The following is a 27035-nucleotide window of genomic DNA, read 5'->3' on the forward strand; positions in this document are numbered from 1 at the left end:
TATGTGATAACCTATTCTAAGGTTATCACATACTTACAATTTATAAGAAACACGATCAGTATTTATAAACCAGTGTGCCATTGCTTCGTTACACTGTAAGTCGCTTATTTAGTGGTTTCAAAATGGAGAGACCATTTTTTCTATTATTATGTAAGTGATTTTTACATTGTACATAAAACATAGTCATCTATCCATCGTTAAAAACAAGAAAAAAATAAAATAAATAATAAAAAAACAAATTTGAAATAAGCATAAATATTTTAAGACATTTTTAATGTTAAAAATAATACAACATTTCACATTATTTTTTTGATAGCTAACTGTTAATTATATAATACCACTTTTAACCTTTATACCTTAATAAAGTATTGTTATTTTAAAAATAATTTGTATGAATTATAAATATTTATAATCTGATTAACATAACTTTATACTTATTTATTTGATATAAGCTTTGAGAATAATCGAAAATATTGTTATATAGGATTATTTCCTTTAAAATAATTGATGTCAATAGTTTAATTAAAGACACGCATGGTAATATATCATATTAAAAAATATATTATATCTATTTATATAGTTTTTTTTAACAAAGTAAAATTGAACATAATCTTGATTTAGCTTTTTTGCAACGGTTATTTATACCTAATAAAACCGCAGATTCCCTATTCGGCTTTTGAAATAGCATAGGACTTAAAGATTTGTCTTCTTTTGGATTGAGATAATAAAATTTTGCGAAAACTAATCGCAATACATTTTTAAGTACACAGTTAATTAATGCGTAAATTTTTACGTTTTTTTTTTTTTAATTTTTCACTTCTTATGTTAGGCTCAAATTATTTCAAAAAAATTAATAAAAACGATTTTTTTGTTTATGTTATATATCGAATGCATGCTCAGTTTATATTTGTTTAGTGTAAAAATTGGCTGTATTAAAAAATAAATAAACAATAACTATATAAATATATATATTAGATCAATATCAAATGTTTTTTTATTTCAGGTGTTTTATCGACATTTTATTTCGTGAACTCGCAATTATATCCAGTCAATCATGAAGTGGTATACAACTATAAAGGTATTGTGCAGTCTGGCACTGGAGAAGCAATTACATTCGTGTCAGATTTTGCGATCGATGCTAAAGTGCACGTTAAAGGATTCGAAAATTATACTTTAGTCACAATCGAAGACATGACTTACGGCCTTTATTCTGGTAAAAATAGCGAATTCTCAACTGAAAAAATGAACTTTCATGATATACCAGAACCGTCTAAACATATTTACAAGCCGTTCATTATCAAATACAACATGTACGGAAAGACCATCGGAATCCTCACCGAAAACGACGACAAGACTTGGTCGGTTAATATCAAAAGAGCCATCGCCTCTCTGCTTCAACTCAATGTACATCATTTAGATTCGACTACTGCAAAATCAAGCGGTTTTCAGTCTGAAGAACATACCGTTTATGGAATTTGTAACGTGCTTTACGACGTCGTACTAACAGAAACGAACAAGTATAATATCACAAAACATATCACCACATCGGAATGTAAAGAATACACGTGGAAAACTAACTTTAACGTTCAACCCAATCATTGCGATGTCGAATTCGAAAGTCCAATCTCCACGTTCGCTTACATAGACTACAATGTCGAAAAGACCGATAGCGGATTTTTGATCAACAACATAAAGGCTAAGAATAATATTTATTTGAATACGTTAAACGGGCATACCGATACGCAATTTGTATTAGTGGATCAAACATTGGATTATGAACGACAAAGTGAATTCGTAACGAATCCGAAATTAGAAACCATCACTAACAGTCACAAGACGAGACTGCATTTCCTCAGTCATTCTCCAGACGATAAACTCTCATCTGACGTCACAGGAGGTAGACCGGAAACCGTCGATATGGATGTAGCAATGAAAGATGCTATGATCGGTCTCCATAATGTGGTCGACCATATGCATCAACACCAAGTAGAATTGTCGATTTCTTTTGAAAAGCAAGGAAAAGCAGTGCATTTCTTACTCTTTAAGCTGAGGTTCCTGAACGAAAAATATTTAAGACGCTTCCATAAAAATTTAGAGGGCGACACTACCGAAGTCAGAAAAGATTTAATAAGAGCGTTCCTTCAAGCTCTTCCGCTTCTTGGAACTTACGAATCTCACATATTTATTCGCAATTTAATTTGGCAAGCTCATGTAAACGAAGAACAGTCCATCGAATTATTGAAAGAACTTCCGTTCAATATAAAATATTACAGCAAAAAAATATGGAAGGAGTTCAGTCTCTTAACTTATTCGACAACTAACGTGACAGAGCCGATTCGGTACACAACTATGCTCGCAGTATCAAATTTAATCTCTCGATACAATCACATGTATCCCGACGATGCTGTCGTAACAAACTACGTAGACAACTTCATAGATCAGTTTAAAAAATCTAAAACCGAAGAAGAAAAGGTTCTCATGATAAGCGTTTTGAGCAATATCAAAACGAGGAAAGTTCTCAAGTTCGTGGAAGAAGTAGTACAATCCGAGAGCAAAGATATCACACCACATATAAAAACGCTAGCTACGTTTGGATTTAAAGACGAATTCATTAAAAATAAAGATCACCTATATAAATTGTACTGGCCGATTTTCAGAAATAACGATGAAGATATAGAGTTGAGGTCCGCCGCTGTAATCGTGTTGATGGCGGATGCTTCCATGGAAACTATGCTGAAAATGTATTGGTATATGCAATCGTTCACTGGTCATAATGCGGAATTGTACAAAATATATTACACTACAATGGAGAGTATGTCGCAATCGAAGACTATTTGCAACCAACTGTCATCAGTACGCGCAAAGCGCATTTTTAAACTTCTAAAGAAACCTACAAAATGGGAACTCTCAAGCTTTACGAACATGATGTACGATTACTACGATTCAATGTTTGGATTCGGGGCAGAAGTGAAAACATCAGTGATTGGCAACATATTCAAGAGCAACTTCATGTCTTTCTACGTCCAATTATCTCCTCAAATCGCAAATATGAATCTGAAACCTATGGGTTTTTATTTATACCTGAAATCTGGCAATAAACTTGAACTAAACATGGATTATCCACAAAGTCGAGAACCTTCGGTATGGTTTGACTTAGCAAAACATTTAACGAACGAGAATAATAATATCGAAGTTATCACGTTACATCATGGACAAATTACATCTTTAAGATTTAACGATTATTTTACCTCTTTTTTAACAACAGAGCACATAAAAAATGAATTTTTCAACATAGCACAAATGGTTACTGGTGAACATGTTATGCCTACGCTCATGGGCGTTCCTGTAACATTTAACATACATATGCCTTCAATCAGTAAAGCTAAATTTGACTTAGAAGTTATAGATAAGTCAATAACATGTTCAATAAACTTTAATATTAATAGTACTACATGGAAGCAGCAAATTTACGGTATTGAAGTATATAATCCGATAGAAGACAGCTGGCATGGATGTAGGCGTTTCCACATATTTGAATCAAACTTTCCTTTGGAATTAAAAGTTATGAATAATGGTGAAAATTCTGAATTTGAATTCAACAGCGATAAAAAAGTAAAACAATTTGGAGTTCAAACGTTTGTCTTCAGCGATGTGTTCTTATTCAGCGACCACCAAAATTTGGAAAGCATGAAGAGCTTCTGCGGGGACTGTAAACCTAGATACATTGTGTCACAAGGAGAGCACAGCAAAAAAAAGGTATTATTTTCTTATTCAAAATATACATTTAACTTTAATAATATTATTAATATATTTTTCAGCACGTCCTAATTAAAAACAATGATGATTCTAATTTCGTTTATGAGGTATCGTACTTCGAATGCGAGCAAGATCTTACTATGAACGATATATCCGCAATTAGGAAAAATATTTTCCAAACACACAATAAGAACTGGGGTGGTAATTCCGCAATGGTAATACCGATAACTCTTCGTCACCTTTGGGGGTACTCTTCGCTGTTGCCAGGAAAAGGAATGTGTGGATTTGGGATAACAATCAAACCGAATTTTAAGCGCATAATTTTAACCAAAAATTATTCGTTCCGGTATAACTTTAATAATCTGCATACTTTCAACAATGCAAGTCTTGGCATGTCGTTCACAATAGAAAAAAATGATGGCGAATCTGATTCTTGTGAAGTGCAAATTAAGACCGACAGTGACGACTTTGATATGGAGGCTCTATATACCGGGAAGAAAAACTATAAAATATGCATGCATGGCAAAAAGTTGTGGCGTCAAGATGAGTTCGATCAAGAGGTGGCTATTTACGCTGGTCACAACATTAATGACAAGTGCGACTACAACGGAACGTTTATCGGGATTGTCACAAAGGGAATGAAGTCAGAAAAACAGACAACTAATGAACAAGACGTCCCGTTTGAAACATGCAAATCCGTCAAATCGACCGTAAATCCTCATAGCTGCATTGTCGAACACACAAATTTGAGACGATTTGAATATCACATAAGATACAACAGGTTCCCATCGTTTGTCCAAAAGTACGCCGATGATTTTAGCGACATGCTTAGATACTATTTTTCTGATTACTTTGAGCGCATTCACGAAAGCCAAGACACCGATGATCTCAAATTAATAATCGAGTATCCGTATGATCCGAAATACGAATCGAAATCGATGGATTTATACGTCCAAACGAAAACTGAGAATTACAAATATAAAAATGTGCCTTACGATTCATTTGCATGGTTGCCTTTTGTACAACCTTACAGTATATATTATAAATATTATAAATCAGTCTTTGGTGGAATGATACAACACGAAACTTGCCTAATTGAAGCGGACCATATGACGAATGTCTACGGAGAGTATGCTACTATTGCTAATTCCTCATCGTGGGTCGATTTGCTCCACGACATAGATGCAAATAATATCTTGATATCCATTAAGAAAGTAGATGATAAAATGGTACGTATTTTTATATTTATAATATAATCAATAACATTTAATTTGACTATTTTTTTTTTTATGTTAAGGTTCTACATACAAGTGAATATAAAAATACGTTGGAGGTAATCGTAAAAGATGATGGCATAGAAGTTTCACTAAACGATCAACTGGTAAATGGAACTGAACCTCATCACGGAGAATGGTTCAATTTCAAAGTATCAAAATCAGAGCATAAGATCTTCCATCAAATTATACGCTTCGGTATCTTTATTGAATTTAATGGAGAATATTTAAAAATGCTCATGGAATATAAGAATCATCCCATGACAGGAAGGTGTTTCGAAAGACTGAATACATTTGAAAAAGTATAAGAAATATTAAGATATTGCACATTTTTTAATGTGAATGTAATTAATGTACTGTATAAAACAATAAAGTCGATCTCTACTGAAAACATTTTATTTAACTTATAATCTTTAGATTATATTCATATAAAAATAATGATATATAACGTTTATCACAAACATAAATAATGCTACCAAAAAACATGCAAAATTGATAAAATTGAAATCGAAAGTCTTTGAAAGGTTATCTTCATATATTACATAATAACAATAATTTTTTCCACAAGTTATATAAGAACACGGACTTAGTTTATTTATCACAGTGTGCAACTACCCATGGCCGCCGAAAACGAACCTAGGCCTTGGGAAAACAATGATTTCAGACCTCATGACAAAAATGGCATTTTGTATATTTTTAACATGTAATATAATTTCTTGAATAAATAATAATAGGTTCGAGCTAACATTTATATGCTACAAATAATTATAAAAATTAGCCACCGTTGCGACATATTTTCTGAAATCATATTTTATGCGAAATTTTATTTAATTTTAATTAGGCATTAAAAATTATTAAAAGTAACTACTCATAATTAGTCGTGTTTTCTTTGCTACTCCGTGTTGCCATATAGCGAATTTCCAGTCCAGGTCAAAAACAATAAAATCGTGCCATCGCGGTAAAAACGCTCGATCATCAAGCGTGAGACTCGAATAAAGCACATATAAACCGAATTTTGTCCAATAGGAGAGCGCAAAAAACAATTATCCCTTCTCAGAAGGCAAAAATTCACGTCAAAACCAATAAAAAGTGGGAACGGTCGTTGCCAAGCGTTCCCACTGCGACAGCGCCGACACTATTTTATTGCTTTTGAGGTGAATCTTTGCCTTCTGAGAAGGGATAATTGTTTTTTACGCTCTCCTGTTGACCAAAATTCGGTTTGAATATACTTTGATCAGCCCTTTTATATTAGAAGTCCATAGTAATATCGATAAGGATAGCTATCATATCTTTAAAACATAGAAAAGTTGAAATTACATCATTTTACTAGTACCTGCCAGAGCAAACTGACACCTTAGAGAACAATAGAGTGGTGTTTTGAATACACATCGCCTTTTAAAAGATTATCATTTGTCTCATCCTTGTACATTAGTATCACACTTTGGCGACCGTTAGGCAAATTAGATAACAACGATTCTCGGTATCGCTTTAAAACTGCTCATAAGCGGCTTCCATAAATTTTGTCACAGTTTTAGGAGGAGGTAGGAGAGCGGAATTTTCAAGTGTGAAACAGACGGGAACCTGGCCCTATGACATTTTGTAACATATAATTTAATAATCATTTTTACAATGGTAAAAATTCACAAAAGTCTGACATCTTTTATGGAAGCCGCCTTAAAGAAAGACAAGTAAGTAAGATTAAAATTAACTTATTCAAAAAAATATTATTTATAAGTGTCAAAGTGTTTCCCAGAAACCCTATCCTTTCGCTAAGTGCCAGGGATATCAACAGCTTTGGGCAACGCCAGACAGTTTATTTTGGATCGTCGAGCAGAAAGGATAGCGTTCTTCCCTTCTTCTTGGTCTGACAACAGTTTATTTTACCTTTTAGCTTATCAAGCCAGATTGCAGTGTCCACGCTGCATCCACAAGGCAAGGACTTCCTTAGAGAGTCAAATAGGATTAGGCGCCGCCTCGAGAACGACGACAGGATATCACCACTTAAATATGTGATAACCTATTCTAAGGTTATCACATACTTACAATTTATAAGGAACACGATCAGTATTTGTAAACCAGTGTGCCATTGCTTCGTTACACTGTAAGTCGCTTATTTAGTGGTTTCAAAATGGAGAGACCATTTTTTCTATTATTATGTAAGTGATTTTTACATTGTACATAAAACATTGTCATTTATGCATCGTTAAAAATAAAAAAAAAATAGAATAAATAATAAAAAAACAAATTTGAAATAAGGATAAATATTTTAAGACATTTTTAATGTTAAAAATAATATAACATTTCACATTATTTTTTTGATAGCTAACTGTTAATTATATAATATCACTTCTAACCTTTTTACCTTAATAAAGTATTGTTATTTTATAAATAATTTGTATGAACTATAAATATTTATAATCTGCTTAAAATAACTTTATACATATTTATTTGATATAAGCTTTGAGAATAATCGAAAATATTGTTATATAGGATTATTTTCTTTTAAATAATTGATGTCAATAGTTTAATTAAAGACACGCATGGTAATATATCATATTAAAAAATATATTATATCTATTTATATAGTTTTTTTTAACGAAGTAAAATTTAACATAATCTTGATTTAGCTTTTTTGCAACGGTAATTTATTCCTAATAAAACCGCAGATTCCCTATTCGGCTTTTGAAATAGCATACGACTTAAAGATCTGTCTTCTTTTGGATTTAGATAATAAAATTTTGCGAAAACTAATCGCAATACATTTTTATGTACACAGTATATTAATGCGTAAATTTTTACAACGTTTTTTTTTTAAGATTTTTCACTTCTTATGTTAGGCTCTCATTATTTCAAAAAAATTAATAAAAACGATTTTTTTGTTTATGTTATATATCAAATGTATGCTAAGTTTACATTGGTTTAGTGCAGGCATGGCGAACCTTTTTGGGTTCGCGTGCCAAAAATCCTCCAAAAAAAAAAAAATATTATATCTCGATTGTGTGGCGTGCCCAAGGAGTAAAAAAATTACGAAGATAGAAAAAATAAATAATTATTTTTTTAAAACGATTGTCGTTTATCTTAGAAAACATTTGATAATTAATAAAATGAAATAAATTAATAATTCACGGGTCATTTAATCAAGATTTTCATTTTTAAGTTTCAAATTAAAAAATATTATTGAACTTGGAAATCGTTCGCGTGCAATCCAAATTCTCAAGCGTGCCACCTCGGGCACGCGTGCCCTAGTTTCGCCATGCCTGGTTTAGTGTAACAATTAGCTGTATTAAAAAATAAATAAACAATAACTATATAAATATGTGTATTAGATCAATATCGAATGTTTTTTTATTTCAGGTGTTTTATCGACATTTTATTTCGTGAACTCGCAATTATACCCAGTCAATCATGAAGTGGTATACGACTACAAAGGTATGGTGCAGTCTGGCACTGGAGAACCGACTACATTCGTGTCAGATTTTGCGATCAATGCTAAAGTGCACGTTAAAGGATTCGAAAATTATACTTTAGTCACAATCGAAGACATGACTTACGGCCTTTATTCTGGTAAAAATAGCGAATTCTCAACTGAAAAAATGAACTTTCATGATATACCAGAACCGTCTAAACATATTTACAAGCCGTTCATTATCAAATACAACATGTACGGAAAGACCATCGGAATCCTCACCGAAAACGACGACAAGACTTGGTCGGTTAATATCAAAAGAGCCATCGCCTCTCTGCTTCAACTCAATGTACATCATTTAGATTCGACTACTGCAAAATCAAGCGGTTTTCAGTCTGAAGAACATACCGTTTATGGAATTTGTAACGTGCTTTACGACGTCGTACTAACAGAAACGAACAAGTATAATATCACAAAACATATCACCACATCGGAATGTAAAGAATACACGTGGAAAACTAACTTTAACGTTCAACCCAATCATTGCGATGTCGAATTCGAAAGTCCAATCTCCACGTTCGCTTACATAGACTACAATGTCGAAAAGACCGATAGCGGATTTTTGATCAACAACATAAAGGCTAAGAATAATATTTATTTGAATACGTTAAACGGGCATACCGATACGCAATTTGTATTAGTGGATCAAACATTGGATTATGAACGACAAAGCGAATTCGTAACGTATCCGAAATTAGAAACCATCACTAACAGTCACAAAACGAGACTGCATTTCCTCAGTCATTCCCCAGACGATAAACTCTCATCTGACGTCACAGGAGATAGACCGGAAACCGTCGATATGGATCTAGCAATGAAGGATGCTATGATCGGTCTCCATAATGTGGTCGACCATATGCATCAACACCAAGTAGAATTGTCGATTTCATTTGAAAAGCAAGGAAAAGCAGTGCATTTCTTACTCTTTAAGCTGAGATTCCTGAACGAAAAATATTTAGAACGCTTCCATAAAAATTTAGAGGGCGACACTACCGAGGTCGGAAAAGATTTAATAAGAGCGTTCCTTCAAGTACTTCCGCTTCTTGGAACTTACGAATCTCACATATTTATTCGCAATTTAATTTGGCAAGCTCATGTAAACGAAGAACAGTCCATCGAATTATTGAAAGAACTTCCGTTCAATATAAAATATTACAGCAAAAAAATATGGAAGGAGTTCAGTCTCTTAACTTATTCGACAACTAACGTGACAGAGCCGATTCGGTACACAACTATGCTCGCAGTATCAAATTTAATCTCTCGATACAATCACATGTATCCCGACGATGCTGTCGTAACAAACTACGTAGACAATTTCATAGATCAGTTTAAAAAATCTAAAACCGAAGAAGAAAAGGTTCTCATGATTAGCGTTTTGAGCAATATCAAAACGAGGAAAGTTCTCAAGTTCGTGGAAGAAGTAGTACAATCCGAGAGCAAAGATATCACACCACATATAAAAACGCTAGCTACGTTTGGATTTAAAGACGAATTCATTAAAAATAAAGATCACCTATATAAATTGTACTGGCCGATTTTCAGAAATAACGATGAAGATATAGAGTTGAGGTCCGCCGCTGTAATCATGTTGATGGCGGATGCTTCCATGGAAACTATGCTGAAAATGTATTGGTATATGCAATCGTTCACTGGTCATAATGCGGAATTATACAAAATATATTACACTACAATGGAGAGTATGTCGCAATCAAAGACTATTTGCAACCAACTGTCATCAGTACGCGCAAAGCGCATTTTTAAACTTCTAAAGAAACCTACAAAATGGGAACTTTCAAGCTTTACGAACATGATGTACGATTACTACGATTCAATGTTTGGATTCGGGGCAGAAGTGAAAACATCAGTGATTGGCAACATATTCAAGAGCAACTTCATGTCTTTCTACGTCCAATTATCTCCTCAAATCGCAAATATGAATCTGAAACCTATGGGTTTTTATTTATACCTGAAATCTGGCAATAAACTTGAACTAAACATAGATTATTCACAAAATCGAGAAGCTTCGTTTTGGTTTGACCTAATAAAACATTTGACGAACGAGAATAATAATATCGAAGTTATCACATTACATCATGGACAAATTACATCTTTAAGAGTTAGAGATTATTTTAGCTCTTTTTTTACAACAGACCATATAAAAAATGAAGTTTTCAACATAGCACAAATGGTTACTGGTGAACATGTTATACCTACGCTCATGGGCGTTCCTGTAACATTTAACATACATATGCCTTCAATCAGTAAAGATAAATTTGATTTTGAACTTGTATATAAGTCAATAATATTTTTAGTAAACTTTAATATTAATAGTACTACATGGAAGCAGCAAATTTACGGTATTGAAGTATATAATCCGATAGAAGACAGCTGGCATGGATGTAGGCGTTTCCACGTATTTGAATCAAACTTTCCTTTGGATTTAAAAGTTATGAATAATGGTGAAAATTCTGAAATTGAATTCAACAGCGATAAAAAAGTAAAACAATTTGGAGTTCAAACGTTTGTCTTCAGCGATGTGTTCTTATTCAGCGACCACCAAAATTTGGAAAGCATGAAGAGCTTCTGCGGGGACTGTAAACCTAGATACATTGTGTCACCAGGAGAGCACAGCAAAAAAAAGGTATTATTTTCTTATTCAAAATATACATTTAACTTTAATAATATTATTAATATATTTTTCAGCACGTCCTAATTAAAAACAATGATGATTCTAATTTCGTTTATGAGGTATCGTACTTCGAATGCGAGCAAGATCTTACTATGAACGATATATCCGCAATTAGGAAAAATATTTTCCAAACACACAATAAGAACTGGGGTGGTAATTCCGCAATGGTAATACCGATAACTCTTCGTCACCTTTGGGGGTACTCTTCGCTGTTGCCAGGAAAAGGAATGTGTGGATTTGGGATAACAATCAAACCGAATTTTAAGCGCATAATTTTAACCTCAAGTTATTCGTTCAGGTATAACTTTAATAATCTGCATACTTTCAATAATGCAACTCTTGGCATTTCGTTCACAATAGAAAAAAATGATGGCGAATCTGATTCTTGTGAAGTGCAAATTAAGACCGACAGTGACGACTTTGATATGGAGGCTCTAATTACCGGGGAGAAAAACTATAAAATATGCATGCATGGCAAAAAGTTGTGGCGTCAAGATGAGTTCGATCAAGAGGTGGCTATTTACGCTGGTCACAACATTAATGACAAGTGCGACTACAACGGAACGTTTATCGGGATTGTCACAAAGGGAATGAAGTCAGAAAAACAGACAATAAATGAACAAGACGTCCTGTTTGAAACATGCAAATCCGTCAAATCGTACATAAATCCTCATACCTGCATTGTCGAACACACAAAGTTGAGACGATTCGAATATCACATAAGATACAACAGGTTCCCATCGTTTGTCCAAAAGTACGCCGATGATTTTAGCGACATGCTTAGATACTATTTTACTGATTACTTTGAGCGCATTCGCGAAAGCCACGACACCGATGATCTCAAATTAATAATTGAGTATCCGTATGATCCGAAATATGAATCGAAGTCGATGGATTTATACGTCCAAACGAAAACTGAGAATTACAAATATAAAAATGTGCCTTACGATTCGTTTGCATGGATGCCTTTTATACAACCTTACAGTATATATATTAAATATTATAAATCAGTCTTTGGTGGAATGATACAACACGAAACTTGCTTAATTGAAGCGGACCATATGACGAATGTTTACGGAGAGTATGCTACTATTGGCGATTCCTCATCGTGGGTCGATTTGCTCCACGACATAGATGCAAATAATATCTTGATATCCATTAAGAAAGTAGATGATAAGATGGTACATATTTCTAATTTTATAATATAATCAATAACATTTAACTTGACTATTTTTTTATGTTAAGGTTCTACATACAAGTGAATATAAAAATACGTTGGAGGTAATCGTAAAAGATGATGGCATAGAAGTTTCACTAAACGATCAACTGGTAAACGGAACTGGACCTCATCACGGAGAATGGTTCAATTTCAAAGTATCAAAATCAGAACATAAGATCTTCCTTCAAATTATACGCTTCGGTATCTTTATTGAATTTAATGGAGAATATTTAAAAATGCTCATGGAATATAAGCATCATCCCATAACAGGAAGGTGTTTCGAAAGACTAAATACATTTGAAAAAGTATAAGAAATATCAAGATATTGCACATTTTATAATGTGAATGTAATTAATGCACCGTATAAAACAATAAAGTCGATCTCTACTGCAAAACATTTTATTTAAATTATAATCTTTAGATTACATTCATATAAAAATACTACTTGTTCTATATTTATTATAATGTAGTTTTAAAATGTAAATTATATCAATAGCTAAAGTTACGTCTACCACTATCAACAAAAAATAATGTACAATTTTTTATTTTTATTTCACTAAAAAATATGTAAATTATACAAACATAGTAAATATATCATATAACTTGTAAACATTACATATATGTATGTACAGATTAAGCAATAAAAAAGTGTTTAATGAACATTGTACTAATAATTTTATCTTGTACAACTTACGTACAACGTTAAAACATAACATTATGAAAAAACTCAACATTAAGTATATTATATTTCATAATAACATAATTAGATGAGTATTACATAATATGCATAGATTTAAATAGAATAAATTTAATTCATATTAAACATAAATATTTTTATTATCAAACATTATACTTAGCTTTGTTAATTATGTTAATTTAATTTATTTTGCTAACATTTTATAACCTTTAAAGGAAAGCAGATTCAACATTTTGCCTTTAGTTTATTTATTTTAATAATAAATTAACTATGCGAAGCTTTAAAAATAATGAGCTTTATACTTTATTTTATTATCATCTTATTTTGCAAACTATGCTATAATGGTGAAATTTTGGTATTTCAAAATAATAAAGAAATATAAAACACAATAAAAACGTTAAGAATTAATTCATTTCATATACATTAGAATGAGTTTTACTTGACTGTACTGTAAATAAGAAGATTTGATCTGTTAGAACAAAATAATTAAGACAATTTACTATAATTTTCATATATTGACTTAACACTAGACTATCAAATACTAAAATTTAAAAACATAATAATTCTTATTAGTGTTTTCTTGCAGATAGTCGATGTACGATGTGATAAGATCGTCCATTTTATATCCCAGTGACGTTTCACATAACAATTTCGATCCATGCATCACATTACCAATAGTCATGTGGAAGAATGTATTACCGGAAGACCAATTATACAAATCTGAGAACGGATGTGTGATCAATACGTCCTAAAAACATATCACAATTCATAATTAGATCAAATCAAATGAAGTTCAAAATATATTGAAACGTTACTTTACCTTGCTCTGAGGATGTATAATACTAACACCGTTTTTACTTATACCAACAATTACATATTCCGGATATGTAAAATCAGTTGTCTGTTTCACTTCGAAGAAAGCCATGCCAAATGTCGGTAAATTAAAAAGCATTTTAAGGAATTCTTCCTTGGCATCTTCAGGTGTTTTACCAACGTCTTTGCTATAATCTGATATGATTTTTTTACGCCATTCAGAAGATGATTGTAAGCGAATCATATCGTTAGGCAACAATGTTTGCAAGTTAAGGTCAGAATGGGTTGAATTTTGTTGATCATCTCCAAAGTGTGATCTATATATTAACGCTGCAAGTTTAACAACTTCTACTTTTCCAAATCGATGATAGCCACGCAAATATTTAGGTAATTCTTGGTTAAAGTAAAATATTTGATCTGCGTTACTGTCTTTGCCGGGCGTGGTATTAATCCATAACTTCTTCATAAAGAATATCTGATATTGACATTGAATTTGTGATGCAGCTAGAATATAAATTATTTATAAATACATATATTTTAAGATTTTAAAAGAAATGCAACAAGGAGGTTTCTTATTACCAATTAAGTTCAATAAAAATAAAAGTTGGAGAGATGAATGACTCATATGCAAATAAGATACATTTACATAATAGGAAGATCTGAGAAAATGGTTCAAGTGAAAGCTGAAGCGGAATTATACTGAGAGATTGAGCAAATGAGAGGATGAAGCTTGGGATGAAGCAATTAGGTAAAAATATAATATATTCACATGCTTACCATTTCTTGATGGTCTTGTTTGTTTCATATAATCTATCAATTCATAAATATAATCAAAGAAGTAGTACGATTCAGGAACTGAAAATACTTTGTCAGCTATTTTAACAAACAAACTAAAACCATCACCGTTTTTCAACTCGAATCTATCGCAAATCTGCATACATAAATCTTTAGCTTTTGTCGTAGAATCGACTTCAAAAGCTTCATTTGTATCATCAGGGAAATAGACTTTATGATAAATTTGTAAACTACGGTGTTGAATTGCTTCAACTTCTACAACGTAAGGAGGACATTTACGCTGTCCACATTTCTGTAGTCTAAATAACCTCTGTGCACATTCCTTAGCAATTGAATGCACCCTAGTCTTCAAAAACTCGTTTACTTCTTTGAGTAGATTTTGACTGCAGCAAAGTGAGCCGGTAAGGAGCCACATCAATTCCCAGCCTCTCTCTTCGCTCAGTTGAATCTTATTATTCGTCAATTGTTTTAAGATTTGACAGTACACTTCGTCTCGGAGAACTTCGTGTTTAATCGCAGGAATGAAGATTTCATCGGTGTATTCAGAAGCGTATATCGGACGCGGAGCAGGTATATCTCCCATGTATTTCAATATGTTCATATAAATAGAGCAAGCCTCTTTGCAAAGAACATCGTTCCCTTGTAGTTTTTGTAATAGCGGCATCTTGATTGGAATTCGACTGTGCCTCCAAAGTTCCTCGGTAGATGATTTTTTAATTGACGATATAGAAGATGTTTTAGAAATGGAATCTTGACCAGGTAAATATTGACCAGATCGGAAGTGTTCCTGAGCATATTTTTGCAACGTGTGCATCTTTTGTCTTTGCAACGTTGCATGGATCGACTTTCTCCTTTGGCTATCCATTGCACCTGATTTTTTAAATATTTGAATTATATCTTCAGGCGGTTTGTTCATGGTTGGCAAGATATGCACTTGATTGGTTGGGAATAGACCTTGATTACCATTACATTCACCGTTACCCCACATCCCAGACATCACTGTCTCTCCAGTGCAATCATTAGTCAGTGTTATAAGATCGCCTTGTTTGAACGTCAAAAACGATGAAGAATCACCGTATTCCTTATAATCATTCTGTCCAATCACATACAAAGATCTTTTCTTAAGACCTTCGATTAAATAAATAACAAGATCGCTTAACTCTTCAGCGTCCAAACTTTCAAAAACAAATTCTTCTTTCTGTATCGTTCTAAAAGTTATATTGCTGAATTTAGACATTTTTTCTTTAGAATATCCAACAAAATTGATCTCAACGAAAGACAATTCCAAAAGAACTTGCTCTTGATCGTCTATTATAAATACACCGGTCCAATTGACGGCTATTATTACGTTATCTTTCAATATAGACTCTCCTTTGATACGAATAGCTTCGAAAAATCTTGAGAACAACAACGGCCAGTTAAGCATAGCAAATATAACAATATCTTCTTTACAATGCAAAGGATTAACTCCTTCTTTTATATTTCTGCTACTGTTGAATGCTGACCTTACTAAACTATCCCATTTAGATAAAGCACTTTCACCTGTTTGTAAAAATTGATTTGGAATATAATTATTAACTACCTTCAGCAATACTTGATTATCTATCTTAGTCCCGTAGTCGATGTAAAGTTGTTGGGCTGCTATCATAGCAATGTCGTTTTCAGTTTTACATCTATATTCACCGAATTTAATTCCTTTCACGATCTGTTGATATACTAAATTTGTAGAGATCGAATCTTCGGATGGATTGTACCATGGCGAGAATATTTCTTTTCTAAATAATAACTTCCACGGTGCACTCTTTTCAGACACTCCTTGTTCTCTAGCGAATTGTTCGCACTGCGACACAGCATCCATCAAATGATCTCCTCCGCTTCCTAACGACAGCACTTTATCATACAGATTGATGAATATCGAAAAACCAAATATGTCGGTGATTTCTAAATCAGATTTTATTTTATCTATTATTTCTTCTGAGATCGAAGCAGAGTCCGATTCGAAGTTTACTGAAGAGTTGTCAGTCAACGTAATAGTAAACGCGATTTTACTCTTTGATTTGACTGCTTGCAACTCTTTCCAATTCGGAGGCTGAGTCCTAGCTCCATTTTTCATCGTTCTATACAGTCGACTTTCACAATAAGGCGCATAACCAGGAGGTCCTTGACGAATGAAGGCCCTCAAATAATTCACAAATCGTTGACTTGGTGCAAAACAACCTACGATTAACGACATTAAAACCCAACCTCGAGCATGTGAAGCATTTGAAGGATTGCTCGACAATTGTTTACACAATTGACAATAAATTTCGTCCCTAAAATAAAAACAATTAATCACAAAATGTTTTTTTTTATACAATATATTTAAGATGCTACCTTAATTCTGGACGTAGTATGCCATGACCAATTATAAAATGAAGTTTTTCCAAGTTTGTGGTCCTTCTCATATTTACCCATTTATTATAAAAATCATTTGTTTTGTCATCCACAAGTAAACCATATTTTAATTGCTCAAGAAATTTAGTTTTTCGTTTAAGTGTAAGTTTGCTGTAGTTTTGATTTTTATTAGAGTCGTCCTTAAAAATATAAATAAAATACAATTAATATAATAAACACATATTCATAGTTCTCAAGTTAATCGCAAGTGAAATAATGACTATTATATTAATGGTTTAAAAATTCGCTAAAATTAATATTTTAATAATTTTTTGTTCATTTACAAATAAATTTGTGGAGGGCCATATATGTATTTATATGCATATATAGGTTTTATTATGGCCAAAACTTACCGACACTCTAGTAACACTGATGTAACGTACAGATTCTTTTGGCGAACTTTGGCAGGCTCGCAACTTGCTGATGTTGCCTCGTGCACTGTCCACTTATATATTAAACATGTAAAATACCACTGCAGCGGCTCAATAAGTGTCTAATTGCCACCCGTCACCATCCACAGCCAAAGATTAAAGCTGATATATCAGCATGTTATATCGTAATTTTTTAAATAATTATTTTTATAATAATAAAATAAAGATGTGGCGACTGTTTTAGTTACACCAAACTGCTTCTCGTAACCAGATAAAACTGGTTTACAAAAAAATAGAAAGGGTGACTTTCGATTGAAGTTTTGATAAATCGTCTAATTTTAAACTTTGATTCTCTCCGCCAGAAGTCAAATAATGGAGTTGATCCACAGTTGGGCCAGTAATAATTTACTCGTCGCCGAGAAAGAACAAACCACACACCACAAAGAGAGGCTTCACCCTAAGCCGATCGAGCCTGCAGAGGAAGCACCCTCAGAGACTCTACCACGGAGATTAGGCTTCCATAGAAAGCGAGCGCCACTACGTCCTTCAAAGGATCGATGAGATCAGAGCGCGCTGTGTTTTCAACTACCATATTTCATTGGTATTCATAATGTACTTTTATGATTATTCGAATTATAAAAATCTGAATTGTGTATCCTTCGGCGAACCTTTTTTATGTACTCTCCGTTAATTTTTCAATGGATAGATACAAGTATTTTAAATAAAAAATCATGTATGACTTAAAAATATTTACCTGAAAATTATCAGTGTATTTTCCAATTATTTCCAACAGCCTTATCATTATCGGTAATGATTCTAATTCGCCTTCGTCTCTCGGTTCAGAAATATCACCCATGAAGCGCAGTATTGTCATCCAGATTGCACGCGATGCACTCCACATTAGTGCTACGTCATTTTCAAACTCTAATAAAGGACGCTTCAATGCTTTTCTTGAATATTGATAACTATTATTTGAAGCAAAGTATGTAGCAGCAAATTTCTTGAAATCATATTCAGATAAATCTTCAGATTCTTCTTTAGTTTTTGGTCTGCGAGGCATTGTTTCAGTAACGACTTCATTTTCAATCTACAATTTAAATATAATTAACAATATTTTATCTGTACTTGTAAAACAACTAATGATACAGCTAAAATCAATCAACATGTAATCTTAATTTTTGGCAAAAAAACTTGTATAAAAATCAAGTAAAACACTCACTTCAACATTTTCTTTAGACATTTCTGAATCTTCTAGGAATTCAAACACACCGTCTACATAGCGATCATCGTCCGGTACATGTTTCTTAACAGATGCATTATCATCAATTGGATATTCATTCCAAATATTACTAATCAAGTGCTTATAGCGTTTCTCATAGTTGTCTTCAGCCTTTTTCATATAACCAAGTGTTTTTGATGATTTCATTTCCTCAATTTCATTCAGTTTCTTCTTTTGAAATAAAACTAATTGGTTTCTAATGTATGAACCTTTCTCTCTCACCATTTTTCTAATAAGGTATCCTTTAGTCAATGATTGCAACTTAACCATCACTCTCCTCTTTCTTGAAAATTGAGCTTTAAGCACTCTCGAACGGATCGCAGCCTGCATTCGCAGATAGCCTTGTTTGATAGTTAAATATCTTTGTCGATATCCACGAGCTCTCCAATACTTCTGTACCACAATCGTTGCTTGATGCAATTGGATGTATCTTCTTCGCCATATCCACCGCCTTATGTTTTTTTGTAATATCAATATATACTTCTCCAACTTCTTCTTGCGTGTTTCTTCCAATATATTATCATGATAATCTTTAAGAAACAACTTTGTATGCCCCAATTGATAGTCTTCGTTCTCAGAAAAGACGCTTTTGCAAATTTTCTCAGCTGATAATTTACAATTGCCTTTATGAGCGGGCGGTACATTGTAACCAAGAATTCTATAGCGGTTAACGAAATCAAAATATTTGTGTCTTATAGGATAACCGGCTCTACGTATACGAGCAGTTTCCATCATACCAGCATATCTTAATTGCCTGACACATAATCCATGATCGAATAACTGAAATTAACAATAATTGTAACGATTTTTATCTATGACGAGTCAAATGAAAACCTTAAAATGAGAATATTGTTGTTAATGATTTAAGGACAGAAGAACTTCTTAATAAGCCACTTAATTAGTATATAAAAAAACACCAAAATTCGTAAGCAGCCCATGAAATTAAATACTAGCAAAATAATAAATATTTTAAATAATGGTTTTAAATTTGAATAAATTTTTTATTGCTTATTTAAAAATTCATACATCTATTTATAATTTTTTCTTGACTTTTCTATAAAACTTTTACTAGAGGAGCAACATTCCATTATCAATGATATAGTTCAATCCAGGAACATACAATTGGAGTAAGAAGCTCCGAAATGTTTGAGATCTGTGATATATTGTCTTCGAAAGATTCAGACACACAATAATGGATTGAAGTAATTTAGGACTTTCAATACGTAGTATATATTTAATGCTAGTATTGCTTCTTTATAAATAATAATAAAAGTAGAAAATAATAGTTATAATTAAACGTTTATTATTTTAGAAAAATAAATGATTAATTGGAGGATGCAATAAAAGTAAGCGCTTACAAAGAAACCTCTGAAATCTTAATATTCTCATAATTATTTTTAACACAGATTATAGTTTTTATATTTATTAGTAAAAATATACTAAAAATTACATGAACTGTTAAAAAATCCACATCGACTCAGTAAATTATGGAAATAAAAATGTATAAAGCATAAGGTTTTCATTTAACTCACTCTTATATAATATATTAGGAAAATAATATGTAAAAATTACCTTAGGTTTTTTTAATTCATTCGGTTTTATACATCTAATGAAAAATGGATGACAAGAATATAAAGATTTCATTAAAACATCCAATGAAGTTCTAAATTGCAATGACAATGTAACATCCCTTTTATTGTCATCAACTTGTTCTTTAAAAAGTTCTTTTAAATAGGCATTATTGGATTGTCTTAATAGTTGTTGTATATCTGCGCTGAATGTATCTTTATTTTTATCCAAGAATCCTAAAACAATCATATATCGATTAAAGGAAATGACTCAAAGATAATATAATAGATATCAATTTGTAATAAAGATTAAATCTTACCGTCTACCTCATAATTGACATCACCGGCAAAGTGTTTTACACCAAATATATATTTATGGTCAGATTTAGGTTTTATATATATTTCTTTAGAACTATGCATAGAATGCAGCTTTGTCAACATTGTTACATCAGTGCCTTTAGGGAATTTAGTTTCTTCGTCTATGAGTGACATTATATTTAACTTTTGCACGCCAATCATTTGTAAAACTTCATCGTTATCTGCAAAACTTATATTGACCCAATCTATACCTTCCTTCGAATACTCTTCTTGCTCCATTTTGAAAATGTGTTTGACGAAAAACTGTTGTAAGTTTTCATTAGCGTAATTTATGCACAGCTGTTCAAAGCTGTTTACGTTGAAGTTTTCAAAACCAAATATATCGAGCACGCCAATTGAATTCTTACACTTAACGTTCGGTTTGCTAATTGTATTGTTTATCTTTTCAACGATCATGATGAAAATCTTTCCATATATAGCCTTCACAAACGAATCGCGTGTTTGAAACGCATTTTGCTTCGACAACGTTGTTACTAACTGCTCACCTTGCACCTTAATAGTTTTCTTGGTGAGCACATCACACAATGAAGATTTATTGACGCCCAAAATATTTGCCACTCTTGCGGCATTTGCGCTATCAGAAATTTCACAACCTTCTAAATTGTTAGTCGTAGTAGACTTGTATTTCATATTTCCCAAATGCAAAATAGCAGCCAATAATTGAAATATGCTCCAAGTGTCTTCGTCTTTGAAATTCAAAACCTTCATAGCGGCTCTCACATCACGGAATTGAGCAGCGTCATCTCTACCCTCGCACACGATAACCTTTCCACCTTTCAAATATTCATAATTCATTGCCTCGGTGAGCTCCAAGCGTTTCTTCTCTTCCGAACTCAATCCTGCCAATAGACAGTAAAATATGTGATAATTTCTTTCGCCTTGATTTTGAAACACAATCCTGGACTTTTCGAGTAAATATTGTTCTACTTTTGCGCCTTCTATCGCGCCATTTTCATTGAAGTTTATATAAATATATTTTCCAAATCTTGAAGAGTTATCGTTGCGGACCGTTTTAGCGTTTCCGAAAGCTTCCAAAATCGGATTAGTCTCTTGAATTTGTTGCTCGATCCAAGAATGTTTACCACTGACCATCGCCAAATATTGAAGTATTAATTTGGTACTTTCAGTTTTACCAGCACCACTCTCACCGCTACAAATTTATAACAATAATCTATAGAACTTTGTGTATTAAATCTAATCAAAAAATATCCCACTCAATTTAATTTTTATGCCAACTTTTACTCTACTAATTATTTATAATTTTTACTAGACTTGCAAAGGAGATTGCTGCCAGATGGCAGTCAGTAATAAATTATCTGTCTGTATTATCATTGATAAAATAGACAGCCGAAATGTCCAAACATCACTTAAAAGCAAATGTCCTCAACCAGCAGAAAATCAATAAGTGATGAAAGATTTTAGATTAGAGTGAAAATATGATTTGATTCAGTACAATAAATTTTGACTAATGATATTAGTATGTATTGTATTGTAACAAAATACTCAGTCACACCATCTCATAATTACAAGATTTTTGGTGAAATATGTATCAGCTTAATATCTAATATGTCTTTTTTCCCATGTCGAGTCCATCAATTAGACCACTTTGGATGTACCTCTCAAGTCTAAAAGCTTTTAGTGAAATTGACGCACTGAGCATGAGAAACAAAACCTTATATGTATAAGTCATAAAATCCATCCTTCAGCTTTACGACACGCCGACAGATCGGTAGGCCTTTGTCATAGCGACCAGTGAGCTTAAAGTGCATGTCATCAATTTTAAGGGATTAGCGTTTGGTACAGATCGCACGTGACAATTGACAGATGCATCACAATAACATATCAGGTTATTTTCAATTGGCAAGTGTTATTATATATTGTATTGCCATCACTTTAAGATGTTTTAGAAATACAAGTGCCACCGTGATTTTTTCAAGTTCAAACATAAAGCCAAACTTATTATAAAACGGACGAGAAAAAATCCAGGGAAAAAATGACTTTAAAAACTAACAAACATTGAAGAAACAGCTAAATAAAAACAAAATATACCGAAAAGGCTGGCTAAGTTATAAGCCGAAAGATCATGGAGTGCTTGGAATTTTTTCACCCAAATTCGACTAGAGCTACAAGCTACACAAATTACTACTATACTTCACAGGTCAAATATTTTTTGATTAGCATATGTATGTACATAATATATATAAATTAGCATACCTAATCACAATGCATTGATTTACATTATTTTCTTTCATTTCTCTATAACAACCGTCTCCGACCGCAAATATATGTGGTGGCATTTCTCCAATTTTTTTACCTAGATAACGATTTATATGTCCTCCGGTATAAATCGGTAAAACTTCATAAGGATTTATTGCCACTAGCATAGTGCCTGTGTATGTCTGTACATAAAAAAAATATTGCAATAATTATAGTACATTGTACGTTCATAATCAAATCAAACTAATAACTTACTTACATAAATACAACCACTGTTATAGCGCATGTGTAAATTTCGCAGGATAGCATACTCTTGTAAGTCGCCTAATGTAATCATATCCTCGACACCTTGGATAGACGTAATGTGCATACTTTTCACTATTTGATCGCTTGTGATCACAATTTCTTTCTTGTCGTCGTCACGAACTACCAATTTCTTTCCATCAGACTTGATCACCCGACACCCCCACGGAATATGGAACTCATCTTTTTTAATGGGTTTAACCCAAACATATTCACTCTAAAATTTAAATAAATTATGTATTTCTATACAATTATGTCGATAGCTCACGTAAACGAAATCTTACCACATTCCCATCAGCCATTGTAAAATATAGAAAGAATAACACTCACAAATACTAATACAAACTTCTGAGGCGATGCTTCATAGCCAAGTACAGAATTCACTGAATTCATATAGATTAGGTTTATCATGAAGGCTAATCTTTCTTATCAACGTGATAAGTCTCCAACAGAACAATTTTATTTTATTGCTTCTAACTAATTATATTATCAATTTATGGGTATTATCGATTATAATTATCTTGTATTTCTATTATATATAAGACCCAAAGGAGAGATATGTCAACTAACTATTCAGAGAAAAACATTCTACAGAGACTGCTTAAGTGATAAAGTAGTGATAAATGATTGATTATTGGCCAAAGATAGGAACAAAATAAAATATAATAATATTTTTTTCTGTATATTCCGTTTATGTTATATTTAATAAGTATGTGTTGATTAGATTTGTTTAGTGTATAAACAATTAGCTATATTAGCTAAATAAATTAATAAATATTTGGTCGAAAAGACTAAGTTTCATATGCTTATTCAAATGAACACCCCCGATGCTCAAAAAGGGCTAGCAGATGAAGCAAATGTTAATTATTTACCTGTGGAAGCTAAATACATAATTTATGATATTAATGGGTTTCGGCATTTGGCTCTGTATAGAATATAGATAACAAGTCGTAATTAAACATATTACTTTAAATTTAAAAATAGTTGAAATACCTTTGCCTGCCGTTGAACATGAGACACTACTGAAAGATTCAGCTGCAGTTTTGAAACTACATACAAAATTTTTCAAAACATTTCTTAACTCTCATCATACGACAAATAAATTCCATAATGAAAAAGTTCATTAAATATTTGAAAATATATTTTCATACAAATTCAATTTCCGCCCCATCAATTTCTATTGGTTAAAGAAAAGCATGGATGAGTCGAGTAAGTTGGTCACTCTTTCCAACAGCAGAGGTATTATAAATAGTATTAACCAATCTACAAGAAAATGTACAAGTACGAGTTACACATTCGGACCAACATTCTAATTCCAATCTTAACATTCTTTCAAAAGTCTGCGCTTTGTAATATCTTTAGCTGTATTTATGATATATCTTCTCAGTTTTTTTCTACATAGTTTGTGATTTGTAAACATGTTAAGGATATTAAATAAAAATCTTCATTTAATTTAATTAAATATATTTAAAATTAACAATAATAAATAAATTAATTTTATTTCGTAATTTAAAAAGGAAAGAAATTTCAATCTAACTTGTTGATATAGTCTCTAAATTTATCCAATGCTTTGTATCTATGTGATATTTTATTTTTTTCCGCTTTAGCCATCTCTCCGTATGTTACATCATACCCCTTGGGCTGAAAACAACTGTCCCAGCCGAAAGCGTTCGATCCCCGCGGGGAGACTATCTCTCCTTCTGTTATGCCTTGAAACAATTTTACTTCTTTGCCCCATTCCTCGCAAAAAGCGAAAGTGCAAACCGCTTGCGCAGTCTTGTCTTTGAAACCGGCCAACATGGCATTTAGTCCCTCGGGCCCGACTCGTTCCAGAAAATACTTAATGTATGGTCCAGGCATGCCTTTTAACGCACTGAAACACAAAGAAGTGTCTTCGACTACAACCGGCATAGAAAATAGCCTAGATGCCATTAAGCACTTAGCGATGGCCACTTTCTCGATCGTTCCTTGTTCTTCTACTAAATCTACACATCGTTGCTCTAATGGCCTCTTGAAACTATCTCCTAAAATGGCCACAACTTCTTCCAGCTTTTTGACATTGCCAGTAATGAAAGCAATCGGTTTTTTATTCATTTCTAAAACAGATACCAAAATTTAATTTTGTTACATGGAAAAAATTACACTTAACAGAAAACAAAACTCACTTCTTTGTTTTATTATAATATTTAAAAGCACCGGTAACGTTAACCTCAAACTACAAACGTCAGTGTTACTAGCGTGTTCGGAAATATTTGCGAATACCTTGTGAAATAACTATAATTTTAATTTATTTTTAAATATAAAAAATTACTTTTTAACTTTATATTCAAAATATAATAAAAATTACCATCAACTGTCCATTTCCTTTCCTATATGGGGCAAAAATCTGTGCCCTCCGTTGATGTAGCTCAATGTTTATGATTTAAAATAAAAGCAAATTTATAATTTAAAATAAACAAAATACTAATATTATAAAATCATTAATATTAAAATTATTATAATGTAAGTGCTAAAAATCAGTAAAAGCATTGTGTAAAACTGTACACACATCGCAATATGACGTTTTTGAGATATGAACTTTGCCGTTCGTCACAGAATTGAGGGGTCAAAATTTTTGCTTGCCATGAATTGAGGGGTCAAAATTTTCAGAATACTTTTTTCACAAAAAAAATTATCGTATGACGAAAACACAATAATAATTTGACTACAAATACAAATTTAGATAATATAAAACGATATAAAAATTGTAAAACTCTTACATCATTTTTCATTCTGGCAAATTACATCCAAAAGGCAAAATAGTAGCTGAGGTAAAAATATCAATTGTCACGCCATTGCAGGCCCGCGCAATGTATATATGTACTTGTATTAAACATGTAACTATAAATCGTCAATGAAGAAACTATTGCAGTGGCTCAATCTATGTTTAATTAACACCGTCACTTTCCGTCGCCAAACTATTAAAACTGGATTAGCCTAAAAATATGACTGTTTACTGGCCGAACCATTTATTTTCTATCAAATAAATTGTAGTTGAGTGAAATGAGTAATTTAAGAGAATAATTTCAAATTCATACTTGAACAATGGCTTCAGAAAATTTTGCATTTAGAAGATCTTTAGATAAATTATTTACCTACAATATTATTAAATTTCTTAAAATTATCAATCTGTCCTCAAAATATGATCAAGTGATAAAGAAACACGTAAAACGGGCAAAAATCCATATAAAAGAAAAAAATATCCAGAAAGAAATTATCGCTAAAGCTACAATAGACAACATTTTGAACATAGTTGAAAATGCTTTGTATTTTTCTATAATTGTGGACTGTACGACGGATGAAAATAATAAAGAACAAATGTCGAATGTTGTGCTATATGTACACATTGAAAAGAATCCAAAGTTTGCAACTCAAAGGTGGAAAAGAAAAAAAAATCATAAAATTCATAGGCGTTGAGGAACGAAAGTGGCTTGAATTTTGTATTTTGTTGAGTCAATATGGCTTAACCATAAAAAATCTTCGTAATCAAAGCTTAGACAATGGAGCCAATGTGCGAGATATAAAAAACGGTGTACAATTTCATTTTGCAAATATGAATCCAAGAACGTTTTCAGTTTATGTGTCTTTTTATAATAGTTTACAAATTATGTTACGGTGGACAAGACACCATCAACCGCTGTTTTCCAGTCGAGGTCCACCAAAAGAATGTGCTGCCTTCCGCCGTCGGTACGTTAGTGCTACCAGAGTGGCGGCAAGTTTTGCTCATAATTAATGAAT

General features: G+C 32.3%; 4 protein-coding genes across 5 annotated transcripts; 2 read left to right on the top strand and 2 right to left on the bottom strand.

The window, feature by feature from the left end:
- Positions 1-5421, top strand: LOC148236216 (uncharacterized). Its single transcript, XM_088185008.1, has 4 exons — positions 1-150; positions 1004-3756; positions 3819-4985; positions 5054-5421. The coding sequence occupies exons 1-4, from the start codon at positions 123-125 to the stop codon at positions 5336-5338; spliced, it is 4233 nt and encodes a 1410-aa protein (XP_088041134.1). The 5' UTR covers positions 1-122; the 3' UTR covers positions 5339-5421.
- Positions 5422-7049: 1628 nt separating this feature from the next.
- On the top strand, positions 7050-13069 carry LOC148236217 (uncharacterized). The gene is made up of 4 exons (XM_088185009.1): positions 7050-7186; positions 8385-11137; positions 11200-12366; positions 12431-13069. The coding sequence occupies exons 1-4, from the start codon at positions 7159-7161 to the stop codon at positions 12713-12715; spliced, it is 4233 nt and encodes a 1410-aa protein (XP_088041135.1). The 5' UTR covers positions 7050-7158; the 3' UTR covers positions 12716-13069.
- Positions 13058-23693, bottom strand: LOC148236218 (myosin-VIIa-like). Of its 2 annotated transcripts, XM_088185000.1 has the most exons (11): positions 23543-23693; positions 23215-23475; positions 22953-23137; positions 20681-21888; positions 20365-20597; positions 18733-19572; positions 18268-18600; positions 17083-17282; positions 14692-17021; positions 13922-14418; positions 13058-13849 (listed from the first exon to the last, which is right to left on the bottom strand). In XM_088185000.1, the coding sequence occupies exons 1-11, from the start codon at positions 23558-23560 to the stop codon at positions 13643-13645; spliced, it is 6312 nt and encodes a 2103-aa protein (XP_088041126.1). In that variant the 5' UTR covers positions 23561-23693; the 3' UTR covers positions 13058-13642. The 2 variants fall into 2 exon arrangements, with proteins under 2 accessions (XP_088041126.1, XP_088041127.1); XM_088185001.1 differs by lacking the exon at positions 23543-23693 and having other exon boundaries at positions 23211-23338.
- Positions 23694-24705: 1012 nt separating this feature from the next.
- On the bottom strand, positions 24706-25496 carry LOC148236219 (inosine triphosphate pyrophosphatase). The gene is made up of 2 exons (XM_088185043.1): positions 25424-25496; positions 24706-25354 (listed from the first exon to the last, which is right to left on the bottom strand). The coding sequence occupies exon 2, from the start codon at positions 25350-25352 to the stop codon at positions 24786-24788; it is 567 nt and encodes a 188-aa protein (XP_088041169.1). The 5' UTR covers positions 25353-25354; positions 25424-25496; the 3' UTR covers positions 24706-24785.
- Positions 25497-27035: the final 1539 nt, after the last annotated feature.

Source organism: Plectrocnemia conspersa, unplaced genomic scaffold (genome assembly GCF_051122295.1).
Source record: "Plectrocnemia conspersa isolate PC_06_02 unplaced genomic scaffold, ASM5112229v1 ptg000004l, whole genome shotgun sequence".
Taxonomy (NCBI): Eukaryota; Metazoa; Arthropoda; class Insecta; order Trichoptera; family Polycentropodidae; genus Plectrocnemia; species Plectrocnemia conspersa.

Excerpts from the sequence above, each read along its gene's own strand:
- LOC148236216 (XM_088185008.1), top strand. The coding sequence starts at position 123 with ATGGAGAGACCATTTTTTCTATTATTAT. Across the intron at positions 3,757-3,818 it reads GAGAGCACAGCAAAAAAAAG|CACGTCCTAATTAAAAACAA; the intron begins GTATTATTTTCT and ends TATATTTTTCAG. Across the intron at positions 4,986-5,053 it reads AGAAAGTAGATGATAAAATG|GTTCTACATACAAGTGAATA; the intron begins GTACGTATTTTT and ends TTTTATGTTAAG.
- LOC148236217 (XM_088185009.1), top strand. The coding sequence starts at position 7,159 with ATGGAGAGACCATTTTTTCTATTATTAT. Across the intron at positions 11,138-11,199 it reads GAGAGCACAGCAAAAAAAAG|CACGTCCTAATTAAAAACAA; the intron begins GTATTATTTTCT and ends TATATTTTTCAG. Across the intron at positions 12,367-12,430 it reads AGAAAGTAGATGATAAGATG|GTTCTACATACAAGTGAATA; the intron begins GTACATATTTCT and ends TTTTATGTTAAG.
- LOC148236218 (XM_088185000.1), bottom strand. Across the intron at positions 19,573-20,364 it reads ATGAATTAAAAAAACCTAAG|TTATTCGATCATGGATTATG; the intron begins GTAATTTTTACA and ends TGTTAATTTCAG. Across the intron at positions 17,022-17,082 it reads ATACTACGTCCAGAATTAAG|GGACGAAATTTATTGTCAAT; the intron begins GTAGCATCTTAA and ends TTTTTATTTTAG.
- LOC148236219 (XM_088185043.1), bottom strand. The coding sequence starts at position 25,352 with ATGAATAAAAAACCGATTGCTTTCATTACTGGCAATGTCAAAAAGCTG.